Source organism: Amblyraja radiata, chromosome 27 (genome assembly GCF_010909765.2).
Source record: "Amblyraja radiata isolate CabotCenter1 chromosome 27, sAmbRad1.1.pri, whole genome shotgun sequence".
NCBI classification, from domain to species: domain Eukaryota; kingdom Metazoa; phylum Chordata; class Chondrichthyes; order Rajiformes; family Rajidae; genus Amblyraja; species Amblyraja radiata.
This window is the reverse complement of record NC_045982.1, coordinates 4,178,757-4,201,750: the sequence shown is the minus strand read 5'-3', so window position 1 is coordinate 4,201,750 and position 22,994 is coordinate 4,178,757. Positions and strand designations below refer to the sequence as shown.

The window sequence follows — 22,994 nt, the reverse complement described above, 5'->3', positions numbered from 1 at the left end:
AAGTAGCATTTAATCAATAGATTAGATTCGATTTTATTGTCATTGCACTTTTCAGTGCAACGAAATGGTTTAGCCTGCAGTCATAACGTAGAATAAATAACAAAAACACACACAAAAAGGTCCCAACGTCCTTGCTTCTTTCCTCCTTGCTCTCCCTCTGCGCTGAGGCGATGATGTTGTGACCCCGCCGGGTGATGGTGAGTAAGTCAGTCCCGAGGCTGAATCCGAGCTCCGCGAACGGGCCGGTTCAAACTCCGCGGCCCGGGGCGGACGAAGCTGCCGCCCTCCAGTCCAGCGGACGAAGCTGTTGTTGCGGGAGCTCCGGGAAAAAAACAGGTCTCCAACCTGTGACCTGCGAGCTCCCGACGATGTCGTCCACTGAGCCCGCGGCGGAGGCTCCAAAGTCGGGTCGCCGGGGCTCCAAAGTCGAGATCTGTTTGTTTTTTTCCAGTGGAGGCTTCAGTGTGACGAGTGGGAAGAAACTGCAGACACTGGTTTACACCGAAGATAAATACAAGATGCTGGAGTGACTCAGTGGGACAGGCAGCATCCATGGAGAGAAGGAGAGAAGAAATAGATGATGTTTCGGGTCAAGACCCTTTTTTCAGACTAGTCTGAAGAAGGGTCTCGACCCGAAATGTCACCTATGCCTTCAATATGATGAGATTCCTCTGCGGCTGTGTACCTTACTGGATGTTGCCTTAATGGAGTATTTCTCCCACGCCTGAGTTGCAACTTATACCAGCCATGCTTTTTCACACAGAGAGTGGTGAATCTCTGGAATTCTCCCCCGCAGAAGGTAGTTGAGGCCAGTTCATTGGCTATATTTAAGAGGGAGTTAGATGTGGCCCTTGTGGCTAGAGGGATCAGGGGGTATGGAGAGAATGCAGGTACAGGATACTGAGTTGGATGATCAGCCATGATCATATTGAATGGCGGTGCAGGCTCGAAGGGCCGAATGGCCTACTCCTGCACCTATTTTCTATGTTTCTATCCAGCTCCTCCTCTCTTCTAGTATCTCCCAATCACCCAATTTAACAATCCCATACACAGGGATATCTCTCTACTTTTATTTGGTAGCAAGTTTAGTTTGGGTAATACAAATGAGTCGGAATAATGGTAAGATTAAGTTTCAATACATCAACCTTTACACAAAGTGAGCAATTGAATTGAACAATAGTTCCCCTAAGTACTTCCGTCTGAAGAAGGGTCTCGACCCGAACCATCACCAATTCCTTCGCTCCATAGATATTGCCTCATCCGCTGAGTTCCTCCAGCATTTTTATCTGCCTTAGTACTTCCCCGAACATTGTTTTAACAGATTAGTACCAATGGTATAACATTTGAATAATTGGATTGCAATGATTTTCAGTAGGCCATTCATGTTACATCCACTTTATACAGTTGCCAAGTTACAGTTATACAATACAGCGTTATTGATGGAGATCAGCACTTAATATTCAATTAATCCTGCTATGGGACGCTCAAAGAACAATTCTGAAAATGACTGAAGTAGTTCACACATAACATGTAGCAGTCGGTGAAGCCAGCCCTAGACACCAAGACCAAAGATGCTCACAATACAGTACATAGTCTTGTTCTCCCACCGCACTGTGCAACTTCCTGAAAGTGAAAAAAAGTCTTTTGACTTCAGAGATACAGAGTGGAAACAGGCCCTTCGGCCCACCGCGTCCGTGCCCAACACTAGCACTATCCCACTAGGTGTTTTCAATTTTACACCAAGAGCCAATTAACCTGCATTTCAAGTCGTCACGAGAGTTTATTGTCATGTGTCCCAGATAGGACAATCAAATGCTTGCTTGCTGCAGCACAACAGAGCATTGTAGGCATAAATACAGAAAAGATCAGTGTGTCTATATAGCATAGACCTTATATATACACATAAATAAACAGATAACGTGCAATAGGCTATAGTTCAGAGTTTGTTTGAAGTTGTGTTTAATAGTCTGATGGCTGTGGGGAAGCAGCTATTCCTGAACCTGGATGTACCAGATTTCAGGCTCCTGTACCTTCTACCTGATGGCAGCGGAGAGAAGAGTGTGTGGCCAGGGTGGTGTGGGTCCTTGATGATGTTGGCAGCCTTTTTGAGGCAGCGACTGCGATAGATCCCCTCGATGGAAGGGAGGTCAGAGCCGCTGATGGCCTGGGCAGTGTTTACAACTTTTTACAGCCTTTTCCACTCCTTGGAGTGGAGTGTGGGAGGAAACCCACGCGGTCACAGGGAGAACGTGCAAACTCTGTACAGACAGCGCCGTAGTCAGGATTAAACCTGGGTCTGTGGCGCTGTGAGGCAGCATCTCTACCGCTGCACCACCGTGCCTGCACGCCCCACAGTGGAGCTAGTGACTATATTAGATAGAAAGATGAACATATAAGATTCATCTTGGTTTTTACTTTGTTCCTTCAAGATTACTGTGCTTAGGAAAGTTTATTTTTTTTCATAAATTCATAAGTGATAGGAAGGAGCCATTTGGCCCATAAAATCTATTCCGCCATTTAATAATGGCTGATCTATCTTTCCCTCTCAACACCATGGTCCTGCCTTCTCCCCGTAACCCCTGGCACCCGTGTCCTGGTGTGTTCTTTACTCTGGTTTCCTTTTGGCACTAAACATTTTGGCTGACAATGTATTCAAAACTGTAATCAAATACTAAGTTGTCTTGCTCATTTAGTCAATAGACAATAGGTGCAGGAGTAGGCCATTTGGCCCTTCGAGCCATTCAATGTGATCATGGCTGATATTTAGAACAAGCTGAGGTGAAGGGAATAATGAGACGTCTCATCTCATGGTGTAACATCGAAGGTGATGAGACCTCGGCATTACCCTGAATACCCAATGGAATTGGTGCGGAGCTGGAGACGTCAGCCGTGAGGGGCAAGGGCCGGTGGGAGGGTGAAGAGGGGTAATACCTCCAGCGCCTTCAAGGATGGCTGCAGGAGGCATCCCCAGGGACACTAAGATGGCCGGGAGGAGAGGAGGGGGATGTCAGTTTGTGGGAACTGCTCCAGAACATCGAGCGCGAGGGCCGACTGGACATTAGACCTTGAATAATGGCTCCAAAAATGGTGGTGCCCGCAAGTGTAATATATGCAAAAACAATTTCACCGTGCAGTTACACGTGTGACTAATAAAGCACAATTGACTATTGAGGTGTTTTGGCCTGTTAGACCCAGAACAGAGATGATTTTTGCCTGTTAGACCCAGAGCTGAAGAGGCAGAATGCAGTGGCCAGGGAGTGGCACAGATGAAACATTAAACCAAAGCCCCTTGTGAAGGACAGCTAGAATGTTTCCTGTCTGGCTGCTGAATCAGTGATGTGTAGGAAGGGACTGCAGATGCAGGTTCAAACCGAAGATAGACACAAAAAAGCTGGAGTAACTCAGCGGGTCAGGCAGCATCTCTGGAGAGAAGGAATGGGTGACGTTTCGGGTCGAGGCCCTTCTTCAGTTTGAAAGAGGGCCTTGACCCGAAATCTCTCCAGAGATGCTGCCTGTCCCACTGAGTTATTCCAGCATTTTGTGTCTATCTTACTGAATCAGCGATTCCTGGTGAATCTCTTAACAACAACTAAATTATGAGATTGGGTTCCTCTTAATTAAGTTTAATTATTGTCACGTGCACTGAGATACAGTGAAAATATTTCCTGTTGTGTGCTGTCCAATCAGTGGAAATTGAATTTAATAATTCATAATTACAATCAAGCTGTCCATAGTGTACAGATACAGGATAAAGGGTAAAAAGTTTAGAGCAAGATAAAGTCTGATCAAAGATAGTATGGGGTCTCCAATTAGGTAGATGGGTGGTCAGGAGCGCTCTCTAGTTGGTGAGAGGATGGTTCACATTCTGACATTATAAATAATATTTTGATAGTCCCCCTTTGGTATGGGGCACAATAGGTCACAGAGCTGTGCAGCACAGAAACCGATCCCTTGGCCCACCATGTCCGTGTCCTCATTCTGAAACCTGCTACATCAATGCAAGTGTTATATTGATTGATTGATCAGGCAGGCTTGGATAGAGTGGATGTGGAGAGGATGTTTCCACTAGTTTTGAGAGTCTAGAGGGTCATGGCCTCAGAATTGATGGATATTCTTCTCGAAAGGAGATGAGGAGGAATTTCTTTAGTCAGAGAGCGGTGAATCTGTGGAATTATTTGCCACAGAAGGCTGTGGAGGCCAAGTCAGTGGATATTTTTAAGTAAGTAAGTAAGTAAGTTTACTGGCCAAGTATTCACATACAAGGAATTTGCCTTGCTGCTCCGCCCACAAGTAACAACGTGACATACAGTGACAGTTATGAATGACACAGAAAACAATAAATATTAATAATAATAAAACATTAATGATAAAAACACCATTGATCAAGCATGTGAACCAACAAAATACCAGGTCAAAGGGAGGCTACAGATTTTTGGCTCTTGAGTAGAGCAACTACTCGTGGATAAAAACTGTTTTAAGGCAGAGGTAGACAGATTCTTGATTAGTACGGGTGTCAGAGGTTATGGGGAGAAGGCTGGAGAATGGGGTTAGGAGGGAGAGATAGATCAGCCGTGATTGAATGTTGGAGTAGACTTGATGAGCCAAATGGTCTAATTCTGCTCCTATCTCTTATGATCTAAGATCTTATGACTGGTGTTGATAAGCTATGGTCAATTTGCCCCCGCAGCCCCCACCCCCCACTCACAGCTGGCCATGTAGGCGGGTGAGTGTACTGTTTAGCAAAGGGTCTTGTTCCACCACCGGTCCTTGTCTGAGATGGATCATGATGAATCTTTTATGATCTGAAGCTGTGGAAGGGATTGACGGGGAGCTAGACTCCTGGCTCCTAACAATCTGACAGTGCACCCTGCTGGACAATGTAGCATCTAATGTGAACATGGCTAAGCCTTAGACATTGTTCCCATCTGAGGTCACAGTGCTGGATGTAACTCAGAGGGTCGGGCAGCATCTCAGAAGAAGTGTCCCGACCTGAAACGTCACCCATCCACATTCTCCAGAGATGCTGCCTGACCCACCGAGTTACTCCAGCACTCTGTGTGTCCTTGTGTCTAAACCAACATCTGCAGTTCCTTAGGTACACAAAAAAGCTGGAGAAACTCAGCGGGTGCAGCAGCATCTATGGAGCGAAGGAAATAGGCAACGTTTCGGGCCCGAAACCCTTCTTCAGTATGAAGAATACGTGAATATGTGAATATGTAAACATAGTACTTAACGGGGGAAGAGAAAAAAAAGTTCAATAAATAACAAAAAGAGTTGAAATAACAAATAATATAGTCTTTTGCAATTAAGAGCTCAGAGCTTATTCGTTGTTGTGTTTAATCAATGTTATTATCTGAATGGTGGCCGATTAGGAAAGGGGGAGATGCAATGAGACCTGGGTGTCATGGTACACCAGTCATTAAAAGTAGGCATGCAGGCAGTGAAGAAGGCGAATGGTATGTTAGCATTCATAGCAAAAGGATTTGAGTATAGGAGCAGGGAGGTTCTACTGCAGTTGTACAGGGTCTTGGTGAGACCACACCTGGAGTATTGCGTACAGTTTTGGTCTCCTAATCTGAGGAAAGACATTCTTGCCGTAGAGGGAGTACAGAGAAGGCTCACCAGACTGATTCCTGGGATGTCAGGACTTTCATATGAAGAAAGACTGGATAGACTCGGTTTGTACTCGCTAGAGTTTAGAAGATTGAGGGGGGATCTTATAGAAACATACAAAATTCTTAAGGGGTTGGACAGGCTAGATGCAGGAAGATTGTTCCCGATTTTGGGGAAGTCCAGAACAAGGGGTCACAGTTTAAGGATAAGGGGGAAATCCTTTAGGACCGAGATGAGGAAAACATTTTTCACACAGAGAGTGGTGAATCTGTGGAATTCTCTGCCACAGAAGGTAGTTGAGGCCAGTTCATTGGCTATATTTAAGAGGGAGTTAGATGTGGCCCTTGTGGCTAAAGGGATCAGGGGGTATGGAGAGAAGGCAGGTACAGGATACTGAGTTGGATGATCAGCCATGATCATATTGAATGGCGGTGCAGGCTCGAAGGGCCCGAATGGCCTACTCCTGCACCTATTTTTTATGTTTCTATGTTTCCATGTTCCCAAACACTGAACGTTCCCAACTGGAGCAGGAAAGAGAGGAGCAGAGAAGATGCTCTGTACTGGGGTGAAGGTGCCTCGTTACAAACTCTCTTGCCTTCTCGCTGCCAACAAGACTCCAAGGTCAAGACTTCTCTGAAGGTCTGAAAACTGACAATCTTGCCACTGAACTTAATACAGACACAAAATGCTGGAGTAACTCCACAGGTTAGGCAGCATCTCTGGAGAAAATCGATAGGTGACGTTTCGGGTTGGGACCCTTCTTCAGACATCTACTCCATCGCCACAAAACTTGATGTTCAACCCTTTCCCTGTGAAGGATGATTTGTGAAGGATGATCTTTGCTAACAGGGTGCTGACTCCTGTGGATCTGAACGGACTGAATTGCTACTGTCTCGGGAAGAAATTCAAGATGGAGTGAGGTGGAACAGTGACATGTTCGACAGTGACAGAAAGACTGGATAGACTCGGCTTGTACTCGCTAGAATTTAGAAGATTGAGGGGGGATCTTATAGAAACTTACAAAATTCTTAAGGGGTTGGACAGGCTAGATGCAGGAAGATTGTTCCCGATGTTGGGGAAATCCAGAACAAGGGGTCACAGTTTAAGGATAAGGGGGAAATCTTTTAGGACCGAGATAAGAAAAACATTTTTCACACAGAGAGTGGTGAATCTCTGGAATTCTCTGCCACAGAAGGTAGTTGAGGCCAGTTCATTGGCTATATTTAAGAGGGAGTTAGATGTGGCCCTTGTTGCTAAAGGGATCAGGGGGTATGGAGAGAAGGCAGGTGCAGGATACTGAGTTGGATGATCAGCCATGATCATATTGAATGGCGGTGCAGGCTCGAAGGGCCAAATGGCCTACTCCTGCACCTATTTTCTATGTTTCTATGTTCAGTGGGAGCACAGATACCCTGGATGGTCTCAAATGTCCACGATCTACACAAAGCACACAATGATTGTAACGGTTGAATAACCATTCTCATTCTTGTCCGTACAGACCTTGAGACGTTTACACAGTTTCTGGCTGTTTAATAATTCACCGTACCCCGCTGCAAAGGGATCGATGCTTCATGGCCTATATTTTACTCTGCCCATTTGTCAAGACATTGCCAGGCAGTAACTCGAGGCAACGACCAACATTGGTTGAAACAGCATGTTCTACAATTCATAAATGTTGCTTAAACTGCAGCGGGGGCTTTTCATAAACACCATGTGCAGAGCTGGGAGCAACTTGCACATCTATAACTCAACCAACAAGATTCAGTTGTTGGTGCACAAAAAATGCTGGAGAAACTCAGCGGGTGCAGCAGCATCTATGGAGCGAAGGAAACAGGCAACGTTTCGGGCTGAAACCCTTCAGGAAGGAAATAGGTAACGTTTCGGTCCGAAACCCTTAGGGTTTCGGCACGAAACGTTGCCTATTTCCTTCGCTCCTTAGATGCTGCTGCACCCGCTGAGTTTTATCCAGCATTTTTGTCTACAGCCTATTTTGTAATGTTTCCCAATCTAACACAGCCCATTCACACTTAAGCCAACAATGACCATTCTACATTTCCTTGTGCATTGCCCGCTTTGATCTGTCATTTTCACACCTTATCCTTCCATATCTCTAGTTTCCTCTCTCCCCGATTCTCAGTCTCAGGAAGGGTCTCAACCCGAAACGTCGTGGAGTCCTTCCGCTCAGCCAACAATGAACGATTTCCTTTGGTCATTGGCTGTTTTGATCTGTCCTTTTCACACCTTAACCTTCTATATCTCTAGTCTCCCTCTCCCCAACCCCCAAGGGGTTTCAGCCCCGAAACGTTGCCTATTTCCTTCGCTCCATAGATGCTGCTGCTGCACCTGCTGAGTTTCTCCAGCATTTTTGTGTACCTTCGATTTTCCAGCATCTGCAGTTCCTTCTTGAACAAAGCTTCTGTTGTTGAACGTATTATGATGCTCCCCCCCCCCCCCCCCCCCCCCCCCCCACACCCCGTGCCCCCAACTAGACTCACACCCATTTCTCTCGTCCCCCTCCTACATTCCTTCCTCTGGCTTCACAATTTTCGATTTGGGTTTGAAGAAGGGTCCCAACCTGAAATGTCACCCATCCATTTCTTTCAGAGATGCTGCCTGTCCCGCTGAGTTACTCCAGCCCTTTGCATCTCTCTTCAGTGTAAACCAGCACATCTGCAGTTCCCTCCTTCACAATTTGCAACCTTCCAATCCATCTTTTTCACACCTTTTTGTTTTCCAATATCCGGCCTTTGATCCAAACATCTGCCCTATCAAGAAAAACACACGTGTCTGTGCCGACCCAATAATGCTCTGTCCTGCCCCTCCCAGCCTTTCTTCCACCCCCCCCCCCCCCCCCCCCCCCCCCCATCCGTCTGCAGAAGGATCTCGAACCTGAAAGGTCACCGATCTGTCATCTCCGGAGAGGCTGCCTGACCCGCTGAGTTTTAAACCCCTGTCCCACTGTACGAGGTAATTCAAGAGTTCTCCCCTGATCCGAACTCGGAGAATGTCCGTAGCGGGACCGTAGGAGTTCGTGGATGTCTCGTAGCGGCTCGTAATGCTGCTAACGGTAGGTACTCGGAACATCCGCTAAACTCGTGACGTTTGTTCATCCCTGCAAACAAATGTCCACGAGTACAAAAATACACGTGATGAAAAAAATAGTTACTTTTTACTGGTACGAGCCGCTACGAGACATCCGCGAACTCCTACGGACCCGCTACGGACATTCTCCGAGTTCGGATCAGCGGAAAACTCGGGAGAACTGACTCCCAATAGCAATGGGTGAAGTTTGTTCTTTCTTACCGTCCATGGAATTGTCCCAGAAGCACGAACTGGCAGTGTGTAAGCCCGCTCCATTCTTCTGCATTATAACACAGGTCACTGAAAAATGGGAGGAGAAAAATCGTGAAAGGCAGAAACTGTTGCAGTCGCTGGAAATCTGAAATGAAATCATTCTGGAAAAGCTCATCAGGTCAGGCAACATCTGTGGTACCAGAAAACACAGAAACTGAGCGGCAAGGTGGTGCAGCGGTAGAGTTGCTGCCTCACAGTGTCAGAGACCCCGGTTCGATCCTGGCTACCGGTGCTGTCTGTACGGAGTTTGTACGTTCTTCCTGTGACTGCGTGGGTTTTCTCCGGGGGCTCCAGTTTCCTCCCACACTCCAAACACATGCTGGTCTATCGGTTAATTGGCCTCTATTATTATCCTGAGTGTGCAGGATAGAACGAGTGTGGTCTGCTCAGACTCGGTGGGCCGAAGGGCCTGTTTCCATGCTGTATCTCTGAACTAAACCAAAACCAAACTAATCAATAACCCTTCATCAATTATATTTATTGATTAAAGGTAATTGATCTGAACAGCAGAGTCCAAAGAGAGGTTTTCTTCAGGTGCTCCGGATTCCTCCCACACTCCAAAGTTTTGTAGATTAATTGGCTTTGGTAAAAATTGTAAATTGTCCCTAATATGTGTGGGATAATTTTAGTATACGGGGATCGATGGTCGGTGGGCCGAAGGGCCTGTTTCTGCGTTGTATCTCTAAAGTCTAAAGTATAAAGGCTGGATGATAGAGATTCAGTGTCAGAAATACAAACTATGAGATGTAAAGAACTCACCGATATATTTGAAGGGCTTGGCCAACTTGGTAAGTTGGTTCAGACACTGCTCCACCACTGAAGATGTCCACTGGTTCACCTTATTGTGCTGATAGGCATTTGCTCCTATGGTGTTTTCCACTGCCTGTAATATTAACCCAGGAGACGTCAACAGAATGAAAAATGATCAGCAGGTCAAGGAAAACCTGGCTCAGAAATGGAGTCAAAGCACTCAGAGGGTGGTGGGTGTATGGAACGAGCTACCACTCGATTAGTACGGGTGTCAGGGATTATGGGGAGAAGGCAGGAGAATGGGGTTGAGAGGAAAAGAAAGATCAACCATGATTGAATGGCGGAGTGGACTTGATGGTCCGAATGGCCTAATTCTGCACCTATCACTTGTGAAGGAGGTAGTTGAGGCAAAATGTAGAAACAAAGAACTGCAGATGCCAGTCAATACAGGAAAGGACACAAAGTGCTGGAGTAACTCAGCAGGTCAGGCAGCATCTCTGGAGTTTTGGGTCAGGATCCTTCAGACATATTGTGGGGAGGGGGGGGGGGATAATACTAGAAGAGAGGAGGGGCGGGATATGTGACATTTCACGTTGAGACCTTTCTTCAGACGGTACGAAAGATTCAAGATTCAAGAGAGTTTATTGTCATGTGTCCCTGATAGGACAATGAAATTCTTGCTTTGCTTCAGCACAACAGAATATAGTAGGCATGACTACAGAACAGATCAGTGTGTCCATTATATAAATATACACACACACATGGATAAATAAAACAGATAAAGTACAAATAAACAGATAATGGGCTATTAATGTTCAGAGTTTTGTTTGAGTTGAGTTCAATAGCCTGATGGCTGTGGGGAAGTAGCTATTCCTGAACCTGGTCGTTGCAGTCTTCAGGCTCCTGTACCTTCTACCTGAAGGTAGCGGGGAGATGAGTGTGTGGCCAGGATGGTGTGGGTCTTTGATGATGCTGCCAGCCTTATTGAGGCAGCGACTGCGATAAATCCCCTCGATGGTGGGGAGGTCAGAGCAACATTGAACAGTCATTTGGAAAGGTACGTGCAGAGGTTTAGGGGTATATGGGCCAAATGTGGGCGGGTGGGACTGGTGTAGATGGGACATGTTGGTCAACATGGGCTGGATGGGCTGAAGGGCCTGTTTCCGTGCTGCATGACTCCATCATTCAGCGGCACTCACTTCTTTAATGATGGTGCTGATGTCGTCAACGACAAAGGCAACCTGCGGGGAAGATAGGAATGAACCTGGTCACTATGATGCAAGTTTAACATGTCTGGAGTTAATGCTACCCCGTTGTCTCATGCAGTGTGAACTACTAAGCGCACACATACATATACACACTAATATACACTAATGCACTAATACACACTACTACACACACTACTACACACACACACACACACACACACAGATATATCTCACCACCTCAACACCTGTACACATAATCCTGCATCCACTTTCTTCCCCTCACCCACTCCTCCATCCCCTCCCCTCCACCCCCACTCTCTGCCCCCTTTTACAAACTGCTCCCCCCAGCCTTCCCACTCCCACCCCCCCCCCCTCCCCCTCCCCCTCCCCCTACACTGATCTTCCTCTCCTGGTTCCCACCCACCCCATCCCAACCTCTCCCAGGACTCCTGGGCACGGACTCGAAAGGCCGAATGGCCTACTCCTGCACTTATTGGCTACGTCACGGTGGCGCAGCGGGTAGAGTTGCTGCCTGACAGCGAATGCAGCGCCGGGGACCCGGGTTCGATCCCCGTCTACGGGTGCTGTCCGTGTGGAGTTTGCACGTTCTCCCCGTGACCTGCGTGGGTTTTTCTCCGAGATCTTCGGTTTCCTCCCACACACTCCAAAGACGTACAGGTTTGTAGGTTAATTGGCTTGATAAAAATGTAAACGTTGTCCCGTCTTGAGTGATGGTCTACCTAGAGTACTACATCCAGGCCCAGACTACGGGTACAGACTCCAGATATTGGGTTAAAGAAGGAACTGCAGATGCTGGAAAATCGAAGGTAGACAAAAGTGCTGGAGAAACTCAACGGGTGCAGCAGCATCTATGGAGCGAAGGAAATAGGCAACGTTTCGGGACGAAACGTTGCCTATTTCCTTCGCTCCATAGATGCTGCTGCACCCGCTGAGTTTCTCCAGCACTTTTGTCTACACTGTTTCCCAGCCCTCCGATGCGCCGCTCTGTACCGGGGCCAGGGGTTTAGACAATAACCAGAGCAACTTGCAACCAAAGACCCACTCTCTCCTCGCCCGTGCACAATCGTCGCTTTTGAAGCTGGAGCGAGTTTCTCGAACGTACGAAAGAAAGAGTTTAATCGCAGTTTGGCAGTTACCTCCTCCGCCTGCTGAAACTCATCCATGGCCGCTCCTTGCAGTCCCGCCGTTACCACAACAAAGGCAATCACCAAGGAGCCACAGCGGGCTGGGCCGGGCCAGGCCAGGACAGGCACTGGTGGACACATCCCTCCCTGCAAAGCAGACCGGCCCGCCTCACTCATCCTCGTCCCGGGACGGGTACCTGTTGCAACTCACACTCACACACACTCACACTCCCGCTCACACTCACACTCATACATACTCACACACACTCATACTCACTCCCACATACACCCACTCACACCCACGTACACTCACACACACATACTCACACCCACTCACACTCACACCCACACACACTCACACTCACATCCCCACACACTAACTCATACTCGCACTCATACTCACTCCCACATACTCACACTCACACTCACACTCCCACTCATATTCACACTCACACCCACGTTCACACACTCCCACTCATATTCACACTCACACCCACACCACGCACACTCGCTCATTCGCTCACTCACATTCATACTCACACTCGCACTCACGCACACTCACTCACTCACACACTCACTCACTCACTCACTCACTCACACACTCACACACTCACACACACACACACACACACACACACACACACACACACACACACAAAGTGCTGGAGGAACTCAGCGGGTCGGGCAGCATCGGTGGAGGTAGTGGACAGGTGACTATCCGGGTCTAAACCTTATTCCATTTATCACGTATAGCCGTGATTTTCCCCTCGCTCCATAGATGCTGCCGCACCCGCTGAGTTTCTCCAGCAATTTTAGAAACATAGAAACATAGAAAATAGGTGCAGGAGTAGGCCATTCGGCCCTTCGAGCCTGCACCGCCATTCAATATGATCATGGCTGATCATCCAACTCAGTATCCTGTACTGGATTTTGTCTACCTATCACGTATAGTTTTTTCCGCTGACTGGTTTAGCAGGTAACAGAAACGCCGTTCACTGTGCCACGGTACACGTGACAATAAACTATAGACTAAACGTATGGCGCAGCGGTAGAGTTGCTGCCTTACAAAGGGGTTCGATCCTGACCACGGGTGCTGTCTGTACGGAGTTTGTACGTTCTCCCCCGTGACCCTCGTGGCTTTTCTCCGGGCGCTCCGGTTTCCCCACACCACTCCAGAGACGTACAGAATGGCTTGGTATTAATTGTAAATTGCCCCCTAGTGTGTGTGGGATAGCGTTAGTGAGCTGGGGGTCGCTGGTCGGCGCGGACTCGGGTGGGCAGGAGGGCCTGTTTCCACCCTGGTGGACAAAAGTGCTGGAGAAACTCAGCGGGTGCAGCAGCATCTATGGAGCGAAGGAAATAGGCAACGTTTCGGGCCGAAACGGTTCTTCAGACGCAGCATGGGAACAGGCCATTCGGCCCACCCAGTCCGTGCTAACCACCCTTCACTCGTTCACACTAGTTCTGTTATTTCCATTTTCGCATCCACTCCCCATACACACAACTAGGGGGGGGGGCAAAATACAGAGGGGCCAGTTAACCGACAAACACGCTCGTCTTTAGGATGTGGGGGGGAAACCGGAGCGCACGGAGGAAACCTACGCGGTCACGGGGAGAACGTGCAAACTCCACACAGGCAGCACCCGAACCCAGGACTCTGGCGGTGAGGAAGCAACTCCACCAGTTAGGGAGGTATCCCAGAGCCGGTCAGTGGGTCGCAAGGCTAGGTTTTAAAAACAAACTTGTGCAAGTATAAACCCGTAGGTAGACAAAAAGTGCTGGAGAAACTCAGCGGGTGCAGCAGCATCTATGGAGCGAAGGAAATAGGCAACGTTTCGTCCCGAAATGTTACCTATTTCCTTCGCTCCATAGATGCTGCTGCACCCGCTGAGTTTCTCCAGCACTTTTGTCTACCTTCGATTTTCCAGCATCTGCAGTTCCTTCTTAAACACCATGTTTCCACCCTGTCTCTCTAAACCAAAATTCCTGGGATGGCAGGACTTTCATATGAAGAAAGACTGGATAGACTCGGCTTGTACTCGCTAGAATTTTGAAGATTGAGGGGGGATCTCAGTTTAAGGATAAGAGGGCTTTTAGGGCCGAGATGAGAAAATCATTTTTCGCACAGAGAGTGGTGAATCTGTGGAATTCTCTGCCACAGAAGGTAGTTGAGGCCAGTTCATTGGCTATATTTAAGTTAGACGTGGCCCTTGTGGCTAAAGGCATCAGGGGGGTATGGAGAAGAGAGTGGTGAATCTGTGGAATTCTCTGCCACAGAAGGTAGTTGAGGCCAGTTCATTGGCTATATTTAAGTTAGACGTGGCCCTTGTGGCTAAAGGCATCAGGGGGGTATGGAGAAGAGAGTGGTGAATCTGTGGAATTCTCTGCCACAGAAGGTAGTTGAGGCCAGTTCATTGGCTATATTTAAGTTAGACGTGGCCCTTGTGGCTAAAGGCATCAGGGGGGTATGGAGAGAAGGCAGGTACAGGATACTGAGTTGGATGATCAGCCATGATCATATTGAATGGCGGTGCAGGCTCGAAGGGCCGAATGGCCTACCCGTGCACCTATTTTCTATGTTTCTATGAAACGTTGCATATTTCCTTCGCTCCGTAGATGCTGCTGCACCCGCTGAGTTTCTCCAGCACTTTTGTCTACCTTCGGTTTTCCAGCATCTGCAGTTCCTTCTTTAAACACCCTGTTTCCACCCTGTCTTTCTAAACCAAAATCAGAAATCGGTATTCAAATGAGTTGCAATTGAATGCATAATAAGGGAACATCACAAAGATCTGATGACTGTGATCCACCTCACAAAACACCGATTGTTCCCATTGTCCAGGACCGCGGTGTTTGAGAGAGTGTGCACTAGTGTTTCTGAGGCCGCCTTTGACGTCTGATCAGTTTGTCTTCCTTCAGCCTGAAAATGGCCAAACTCGCCTCTGATCTCTTCAATTCGAAGTGTGCGGCCGGTTCGAATGGATGCAAACCCAAGGATTCCTCCACCTGGTCTCAGATCCGGACAGAAAACATCCCCAACGATTTCACGGGCGGGGCCGGCTGCCACAGTGCCTCGCCTCTCTCGAAAGCACCCGTGGCCGGCAAACCTCACGCTGAGCTTCTCGCCAGCTCCCCGGCGGCAGCCGCGCTCACCGCCTGCCTCATAGTCCTGCTTTTCATCGGCCTCTTTAACCTCAAGAGAAGCAACATTCGTTCTAGGTTGGAGGTGAGTTACAGATAGCGTCTTTCTCGCCGCTGTAGGGTTTGCCCACAAAAGTGCTGGAGAAACTCAGCGGGTGCAGCAGCATCTATGGGGCGAAGGAAATAGGCAACGTTTCGGGACGAAACCCCTTGGGTTTCGGCCCGAAACGTTACCTATTTCCTACCTGAAGGGTTTCGGCCCAAAACGTTGCCTAAACCCTCGACTGAAACCCTCGAGGCAGCGGCCTCACAGCGCCAGGGACCCCGGGTTCCATCCTGACCTCGGGGGTTCTGGCTGTGTGTGTGTGTGTGTGTGTGGAGTTTGCCCGGGACCTCGCGGGTTTACTCCGGGGAGCACCGGTTTCCTCCCAGAGAGAGGAGCGTAGGGAGAGAGAACGAATGTATAGAGATGAGGAGTGTAGCGAGGAGAGTGGAGAGGAAGGAGTATATTGAGAGAAGGAGTAAATGCAAGGGCTATACAGAGAGAAGGATAGTAAGTATATAGACATGTAAGTTTGTGTGCTTGTTGAACTCAGGGGTAGATGTATAACAATTTGCGTCGTAGGAGGGAAACCAGGCGGTCCCAGGGAGAGCGCGCAAACTCCACACAGGCAGCACCCGAGGTCGGGATCGAACCCAGTCTGGCGCTGTGAGGAATTGATAGCTTCTTTCTGTTCCTGGCAATAAGTAAGACATTTACAAAACATAAGACAAACACAAAATGCTGGAGTAACTCAGCGGGACAGGCAGTATATCTGGAGAGAAGGAATGGGTGGTGTTTCGGGTCGAGACCCTTCTTCAGACTTAAGACTTCAAGGGACAGCAGATGCTGGTTTACAAAGTGACGAAGTAATTCAGTGCGTCAGACAGCATATCTGGAGGACATGTTCTCCATAGGTGCTGCCTGACCCGCTGAGTCACTCCAGCACTTAGTGTCTATCTTCGGTGTAAACCAGCATCTGCAGTTCCTTCCTACACAGATACAAACCCTTCAGACCCACACAGAACAGCGGCCTTCGATCACGGCAGATCTCAGCGGCATAATTAATGATCACAGCCTGCGCTTGCCCCCCCCCCCCCCCCCCCCCCCCTCCCAACCACCACCCCTCTCCCCACCACCCCCACACTATCCCAGTCCCACTTCACCCTTTCCCCGGCCAGTATAGACTCCCGCTTGGCAGGGGTCTTCCCACCGAGGAGCAGAATGAGGTGGGGGTCGCCTCATGCATGAACCAGAGCCGCTGGAATGCAGGCAGGGACTCGAACAGCTTCCCCCAGAGTTAACCCCTTAAACATAGACACAAAATGCTGGAGTAACTCAGTGGGACAGGCAGCATCTCTGGAGAGAAGGAATGGGTGATATTTCGGGTCGAGACCCTCCTTCAGACTGAGTCAGGGAGTGGGACATCTTGCACAAAATGTTGCTCCGTTTATCCTATATCAATACATTGAGAACGGCATGATTGCTGGAGTAACTCAGGCAGGCCAGGCAGCATCTTATGGCATCAACATTGAATTCCCCCAATTTGGCTAGCCTGTGCTGTCCCCTCCCCTTCCTTCACCCTCTAGCTGTCTCCTCCCACCCTCCCATCCGCCCGCCCTCGGGCTCCTCCTCCTCCCTTTTTCCTTCTTTCTTTCCCCACCCCCCATCAGTCTGAAGAAGGGTTTCGGCCCGAAACGTCGCCTATTTCCTTCGCTCCATAGATGCTGCTGCACCCGCTGAGTTCCTCCAGCAATTTTGTGTACCTATGATTGTAATAATGTCAGCTTTTCTTTGACTGGATAGCATGAAAACAAAAGCTTTTCACCTTGGCACAACGTGATGAACCCATCTACAGTGGTGCAGCGGTAGAGCCAGTCTGCACGGAGTTTCTGCACGTTCTCCCCGTGACCGCGTGGGTTTTCTCCGGGTGCTCCGGTTTCCACCCACACTACAAACACGTACAGGGTTTGTAGGTTAATTGGCTTCGGTAAAATTGTAGATTGTCCCGTGTGCGTGTAGGAGTGCGCGGGGGTCGCTGGTCGGCACGGACTCGGTGGGCCGAAGGTCCTGTAACTGCACCGTGTCTAAACTAAACTAAAAACTACGACACAATGCGATACGATAGAACTTTATGTATCCCAGGAGGGAAGTTGTTCTGGCAACACTCATGAAACACAAGGCACATAGAAACATGAAATTAAAGTCCAGGATTGAGGATGTGCAAAGATTGGGGGGGTGAAAGGGGGGGGGGGGGGGTGGAGGAGGGGAGAGGGGGGGGAGAGGGGGGGAGAGAGTGGGGGAGAAGAAGGGGGAGAAGAGGGAGGGAGGGGGGGAGAGGGGAGTCAGTCTACCCCACGACAGAAGGGTGAGGAGTTGCACAGTTGATGGTGATGCTGTTAACATCAAAGATCTTATAGCTCCGCTATAGGATCTTTGGTTAACATGGTTGAAGTCAAGTCCAGTCAAGTCACTTTTATTTCTATAGCACATTTAAAAAACAACACTCGTTGGCCAAAGTGCTTTACATTGGTTAAAGGGCTTGTTTGTCGGCTGGGCAGGTTTATACACCTGAGCCCTGCAGTCTGAGTGACTTCCTGGCCTTGGGGGTTGGGTGGGTGGGGGAGCGGCAAGGGAAACAAAGAGCCTCCTTCATCTCATGCCGCTCCGGTGTCACTGGTTATCTTTCTCAACTGATTCAGCTTCACTGAGCCGGGCAGGCGGTTGTCAGCAAAGATCCTATAGCTATAGTTGTTTAAGAAGGAACTGCAGATGCTGGAAAATCGAAGGTAGACAAAAAGTGCTGGAGAAACTCAGCAGGTGCAGCAGCATCTATGGAGCGAAGGAAATAGGCAACGTTTCGGGCCGAGACCCTTCTCCAGACCGAGAGTCAGGGGAGAGGGCGATGAGATATCGAAAGAGGAAACAAAGGTATGGAAGGCTAATGGGCATGAATTCCTCATTCAGTAATTTAGAGTCAGGGAAGGGCTTGGCAATAGACAATAGACAATAGGTGCAGGAGTAGGCCATTCGGCCCTTCGAGCCAGCACCGCCATTCAATGTGATCATGGCTGATCATCCCCAATCAGTACCCCGTTCCTGCCTTCTCCCCATATCCCCTGCCTCAACTATCATTAAGAGCCCTATCTAGCTCTCTCTTGAAAGCATCCAGAGAACCTGCCTCCACCGCCCTCTGAGGCAGAGAATTCCACAGACTCACAACTCTCTGTGAGAAAACGTGTTTCCTCGTCTCCGTTCTAAATGGCTTACTCCTTATTCTTAAACTGTGGCCCCTGGTTCTGGACTCCCCCAACATCGGGAACATGTTTCCTGCCTCTAGCGTGTCCAAGCCCTTAACAATCTTGGCGTGGGTCTGCTGACTGGACTTGTTTATACAGTTGCCGTGTCGTGAGTTCTTCCTGCCAGTCTCCACCTGCACTATCACACACGTCCTTTCCAATTAGCGTGACGTTTCCAAGTGTATGTGTGTGCTCATGTGGTTATAATGTGTGTACTTGAAGCCTTACAGCTCCACACACAATCTGTTTGAATGCCCTAGTGATGCACAGCGCCAACCAGGTCAAAGCAGACCCCCCCCACCCCCCCTCCGCCCAAGGGCTACCCCCACCCCTCACAACTCACAACCTGTCCCACACACAAACACCCCGGGATTGGTTCACAGAGAACATAAAACAACACAACGTGCAGGAAACGCTGGTTTAAACCGAAGATAGACACAAAGGATAAACCGAAGATAGACATCTTCCCATCAGAACTGCCCCCTCCATCGACTCCTTTAAGCCGAGACTTAAAACTCATCTCTACGCTCAAGCCTTTCTTGACGTCCTCTGAGTGAGGGCTATATGTATGTATTTATGTATGTACTTAATCTATGAACCACTGTTGTATAACGCTAGGTATACAAAAATGGTGGAAAAACTCAGCGGGTGCAGCAGCAACTATGGAGCGAAGGAAATAGGCAACGTTTCGGGCCAAAACCCTTCTTCAGACTGTTAGTACCTCCACCAATGTAAAGCACTTTGGCCAACGAGAGTTGTTTTTTAAAAGTGCTATAGAAATAAAAGTGACTTGACTTAAAAAAGCCGGAGTAACTCAGCGGGACAAGCAGCATCTCTAGAGAGAAGGAATTGGTGACGTTTCAGGTCGAGACCCTTCGAACAGATGCGAAAAAATCGAAGGTAGATAAAAAAGCTGGTGAAACTCAGCGGGTGATGCAGCGTCTATGGAGCGAAGGAAATAGGCGGATGTTCTCGACCCGAAATGTCGCCTGTTCCTTCGCTCCATAGATGCTGCCTCACCCGCTGAGTTTCTCCAGCATTTTTTGTCTACCTAGTCTGAAGATGGTTCTTTTTCCCATGTCTGACGAATCTTATAGAATTTTTCGAGGATGTAACTAGTAGCGTGGATAGGGGAGAACCAGTGGATGTGGTGTATCTGGACTTCCAGAAGGCTTTCGACAAGGTCCCACATAAGAGATTAGTTTGCAAACTTAAAGCACACGGCATTGGGGGTTCAGTATTGATGTGGATAGAGAACTGGCTGGCAAACAGGAAGCAAAGAGTAGGAGTAAACGGGTCCTTTTCACAATGGCAGGCAGTGACTAGTGGGGTACCGCAAGGCTCAGTGCTGGGACCCCAGCTATTTACAATATATATTAATGATCTGGATGAGGGAATTGAAGGCAATATCTCCAAGTTTGCGGATGACACTAAGCTGGGGGGCAGTGTTAGCTGCGGGAGGATGATGCTAGGAGACTGCAAGGTGACTTGGATAGGCTGGGTGAGTGGGCAAATGTTTGGCAGATGCAGTATAATGTGGATAAATGTGAGGTTATCCATTTTGGTGGCAAAAACAGGAAAGCAGACTATTATCTATGGTGGCCGACTAGGAAAAGGGGAGATGCAGCGAGACCTGGGTGTCATGGTACACCAGTCATTGAAAGTGGGCATGCAGGTGCAGCAGGCAGTGAAGAAAGCGAATGGTATGTTAGTTTTCATAGCAAAAGGATTTGAGTATAGGAACAGGGAGGTTCTACTGCAGTTGTACAGGGTCTTGGTGAGACCACACCTGGAGTATTGCGTACAGTTTTGGTCTCCAAATCTGAGGAAGGACATTATTGCCATAGAGGGAGTGCAGAGAAGGTACACCAGACTGATTCCTGGGATGTCAGGACTGTCTTATGAAGAAAAACTGGATAGACTTGGTTTATACTCTCTAGAATTTAGGAGATTGAGAGGGGATCTTATAGAAACTTACAAAATTCTTAAGGGGTTGGACAGGCTAGATGCAGGAAGATTGCTCCCGATGTTGGGGAAGTCCAGGACAAGGGGTCACAGCTTAAGGATAAGGGGGAAATCTTTTAAAACCGAGATGAGAAGAACTTTTTTCACACAGAGAGTGGTGAATCTCTGGAACTCCTTGCCACAGAGGGTAGTCGAGGCCAGTTCATTGGCTATATTTAAGAGGGAGTTAGATGTGGCCCTTGTGGCTAAGGGGATCAGAGGGTATGGAGAGAAGGCAGGTACGGGATACTGAGTTGGATGATCAGCCATGATCATATTGAATGGCGGTGCAGGCTCGAAGGGCCGAATGGCCTACTCCTGCACCTAATTTCTATGTTTCTATGTTTCTAAGTTTCGGGTTTAGCCCCTTCTTCAGGTAATAACGAGCCTACAGTCAGTTGGATACCGATTAAGGAATCAAACACGGCTCCATAGATGCTGCTGCACCCGCTGAGTTTCTCCAGCATTTTTGTGTACCTTCGATTTTCCAGTATCTGCAGTTCCTTCTTAAACACGGTTCAATCGGCTCTGACCTCCCTTCCATCGAGGGGATTTATCGCAGTCGCTGCCTCAAAAAGGCTGGCAGTATCATCAAAGACACACACCATCCTGGCCACACACTCATCTCCCTGCTACCTTCAGGTAGAAGGTACAGGAGCCTGAAGACTGCAACAACCAGGTTCAGGAATAGCTACTTCCCCACAGCCATCAGGCTATTAAACCTGGCTCGGACAAAACTCTGATTATTAATAACCCATTTTCTGTTATTTGCACTTGATCAGTTTATTTATTCATGTGTGTATATATTTATATTATGGTATATGGACACACTTACCTATTTTGGAGTAAATGCCTACTATGTTCTGTGTGCGGAAGCAAAGCAAGAATTTCATTGTCCTATACAGGGACACATGACAATAAACTCACTTGAACCTGAACTTGAATCTTCTTGTTTTTTTCTTAGATGCTCTGTAAGAAGTTTACACATTTCAGCCGGAGGTTGTTGGCTTGTGGCAACAGCGCCAATAAGGCTCTATCCGAGAGGGATGTCCACTGCTTGTGCAGAGAAATATTTGCCCAGGAGAAGCTGGCGAAGAGGCTGCGGGTGGTGGAAAGCAAGCTGATGGCGGTGGAAGATATCGTGGTGTATGTTCTGGATCAGCTGAGCATGCAGCGAGCCGTGCAGCCGCCCCCGCAACACTGCAAGTACACTTGCTGCCAATGTCGAGACGGCTCCAGGTCGGGCTCCCCCTTCACAGAGTACGAGCGAGGGAGCCCAGTGTTGCGCACAACCGTGCGGAGATGGGAATATTAACCCCCCCCCCTCCCCACCCACCCAAAAGTTGTTCCAGAATGAATAAAATGTGAACGAAAAATGCGTCTGTGTGATCTCTGCTGCCTGGAGGCTGATGGAGTTTTTGTTTAGTTCATAAGACATGTATCGGCCAGGATTCTGCTAGCACGCTGTAACTGCGTTCGAGAGTGGCAATGGTATGGCCATCCCTGTCCCACTGTACGAGTTCATTCCAAGAGTTCTCCCCGAGTTTGCCCTGATTCGAACTCGGAGATTTACGGTAATGGCCACTCGTCGGTACTCGGGGCTCTCGTGGACATTTTTCATCATGTTGAAAAATCTTCACGAGCCTTCCCGTGCTTACCTGCCGTTAGCGCTAAGAGACGTCCCCGAGCTCCGACGTACCCACTACGTTCATTCTCCGTGCTTAACACGAGTTTGATTTTTTTTTAACCCGGGAGAGCTCTTGGAATGAACTTGTACGTGGGACAGGGCTATTAAGTCCATAAGCGATAGGAGCAGAAATAGGCCATTCGGCCCATCAAGTCTACTCCGCCATTCAATCATGGCTGATCTATCTCTCCCTCCTCACCCCATTCTCATGCCTTCTCCCCATAACCCCTGACGTCCGTACTAATCAATAATCTATCTATCTCTGCCTCCATTGGCTTGGCCTCCACAGCCTTCTGTGGCAAAGAATTCCAAAGATTTACCACTCTCTGACTAAATAAATTCCTCCTCATCTCCTTCCCAAAGGAACGTGACATCCTTTAATTCTGAGGCTGTGCCCACTGTTCATAGACTCTCCCACTAGTGGAAACATCCTCTCCACATCCACTCTATCCAGGCCTTTCACTATTCGGTAAGTTTCAATGATGGCCCCCTCATCCTTCTAAATTCCAGCGAGTACAGGCCCAGTGCAGTTAAACGCTCATCATATGTTGACCCAGTAAACATAGATAGTTTAGTAATGATCGTATAAGATAGCTAGTAAAGATACATCAGCCATGTTTGAATGGCGGAATAGACTTGATGGGCCGAATGGCCTAATTCTGCTCCTATCTGGATGGACAAAGGGCAGAGATGAAAGGGCGACGAAAGGGTAGACAGAAATGCTGGAGAAACTCAGCGGGTGCAGCAGCATCTATG

General features: G+C 48.5%; 2 protein-coding genes across 2 annotated transcripts; one reads left to right on the top strand and one right to left on the bottom strand.

Moving 5' to 3' along the window:
• Nucleotides 1–1,377: 1,377 nt before the first annotated feature.
• Nucleotides 1,378–12,267, bottom strand: LOC116988323 (dynein light chain Tctex-type 1-like). The gene is made up of 5 exons (XM_033044916.1): nt 12,083–12,267; nt 10,917–10,958; nt 9,727–9,850; nt 8,917–8,994; nt 1,378–1,623 (listed from the first exon to the last, which is right to left on the bottom strand). The coding sequence occupies exons 1-5, from the start codon at nt 12,245–12,247 to the stop codon at nt 1,553–1,555; spliced, it is 480 nt and encodes a 159-aa protein (XP_032900807.1). The 5' UTR covers nt 12,248–12,267; the 3' UTR covers nt 1,378–1,552.
• Nucleotides 12,268–14,918: 2,651 nt separating this feature from the next.
• On the top strand, nt 14,919–21,921 carry LOC116988320. Its single transcript, XM_033044914.1, has 2 exons — nt 14,919–15,293; nt 21,516–21,921. Exons 1-2 carry the CDS (start codon nt 14,994–14,996, stop codon nt 21,864–21,866), a joined length of 651 nt encoding a protein of 216 aa, XP_032900805.1. The 5' UTR covers nt 14,919–14,993; the 3' UTR covers nt 21,867–21,921.
• The last annotated feature ends 1,073 nt before the right edge of the window (nt 21,922–22,994 follow it).

Bases quoted from the DNA above. Each gene is read 5' to 3' on its own strand.
- LOC116988320 (XM_033044914.1), top strand. From the start codon at position 14,994: ATGGCCAAACTCGCCTCTGATCTCTTCAATTCGAAGTGTGCGGCCGGT. The intron at 15,294-21,515 runs GTGAGTTACAGA...TTTTTTTCTTAG, and splicing joins ACATTCGTTCTAGGTTGGAG to ATGCTCTGTAAGAAGTTTAC.
- LOC116988323 (XM_033044916.1), bottom strand. From the start codon at position 12,247: ATGAGTGAGGCGGGCCGGTCTGCTTTGCAGGGAGGGATGTGTCCACCA. The intron at 10,959-12,082 runs GTAACTGCCAAA...TCTTCCCCGCAG, and splicing joins AGTTTCAGCAGGCGGAGGAG to GTTGCCTTTGTCGTTGACGA. The intron at 1,624-8,916 runs GTAAGAAAGAAC...TTTCACTTTCAG, and splicing joins CTGGGACAATTCCATGGACG to GAAGTTGCACAGTGCGGTGG.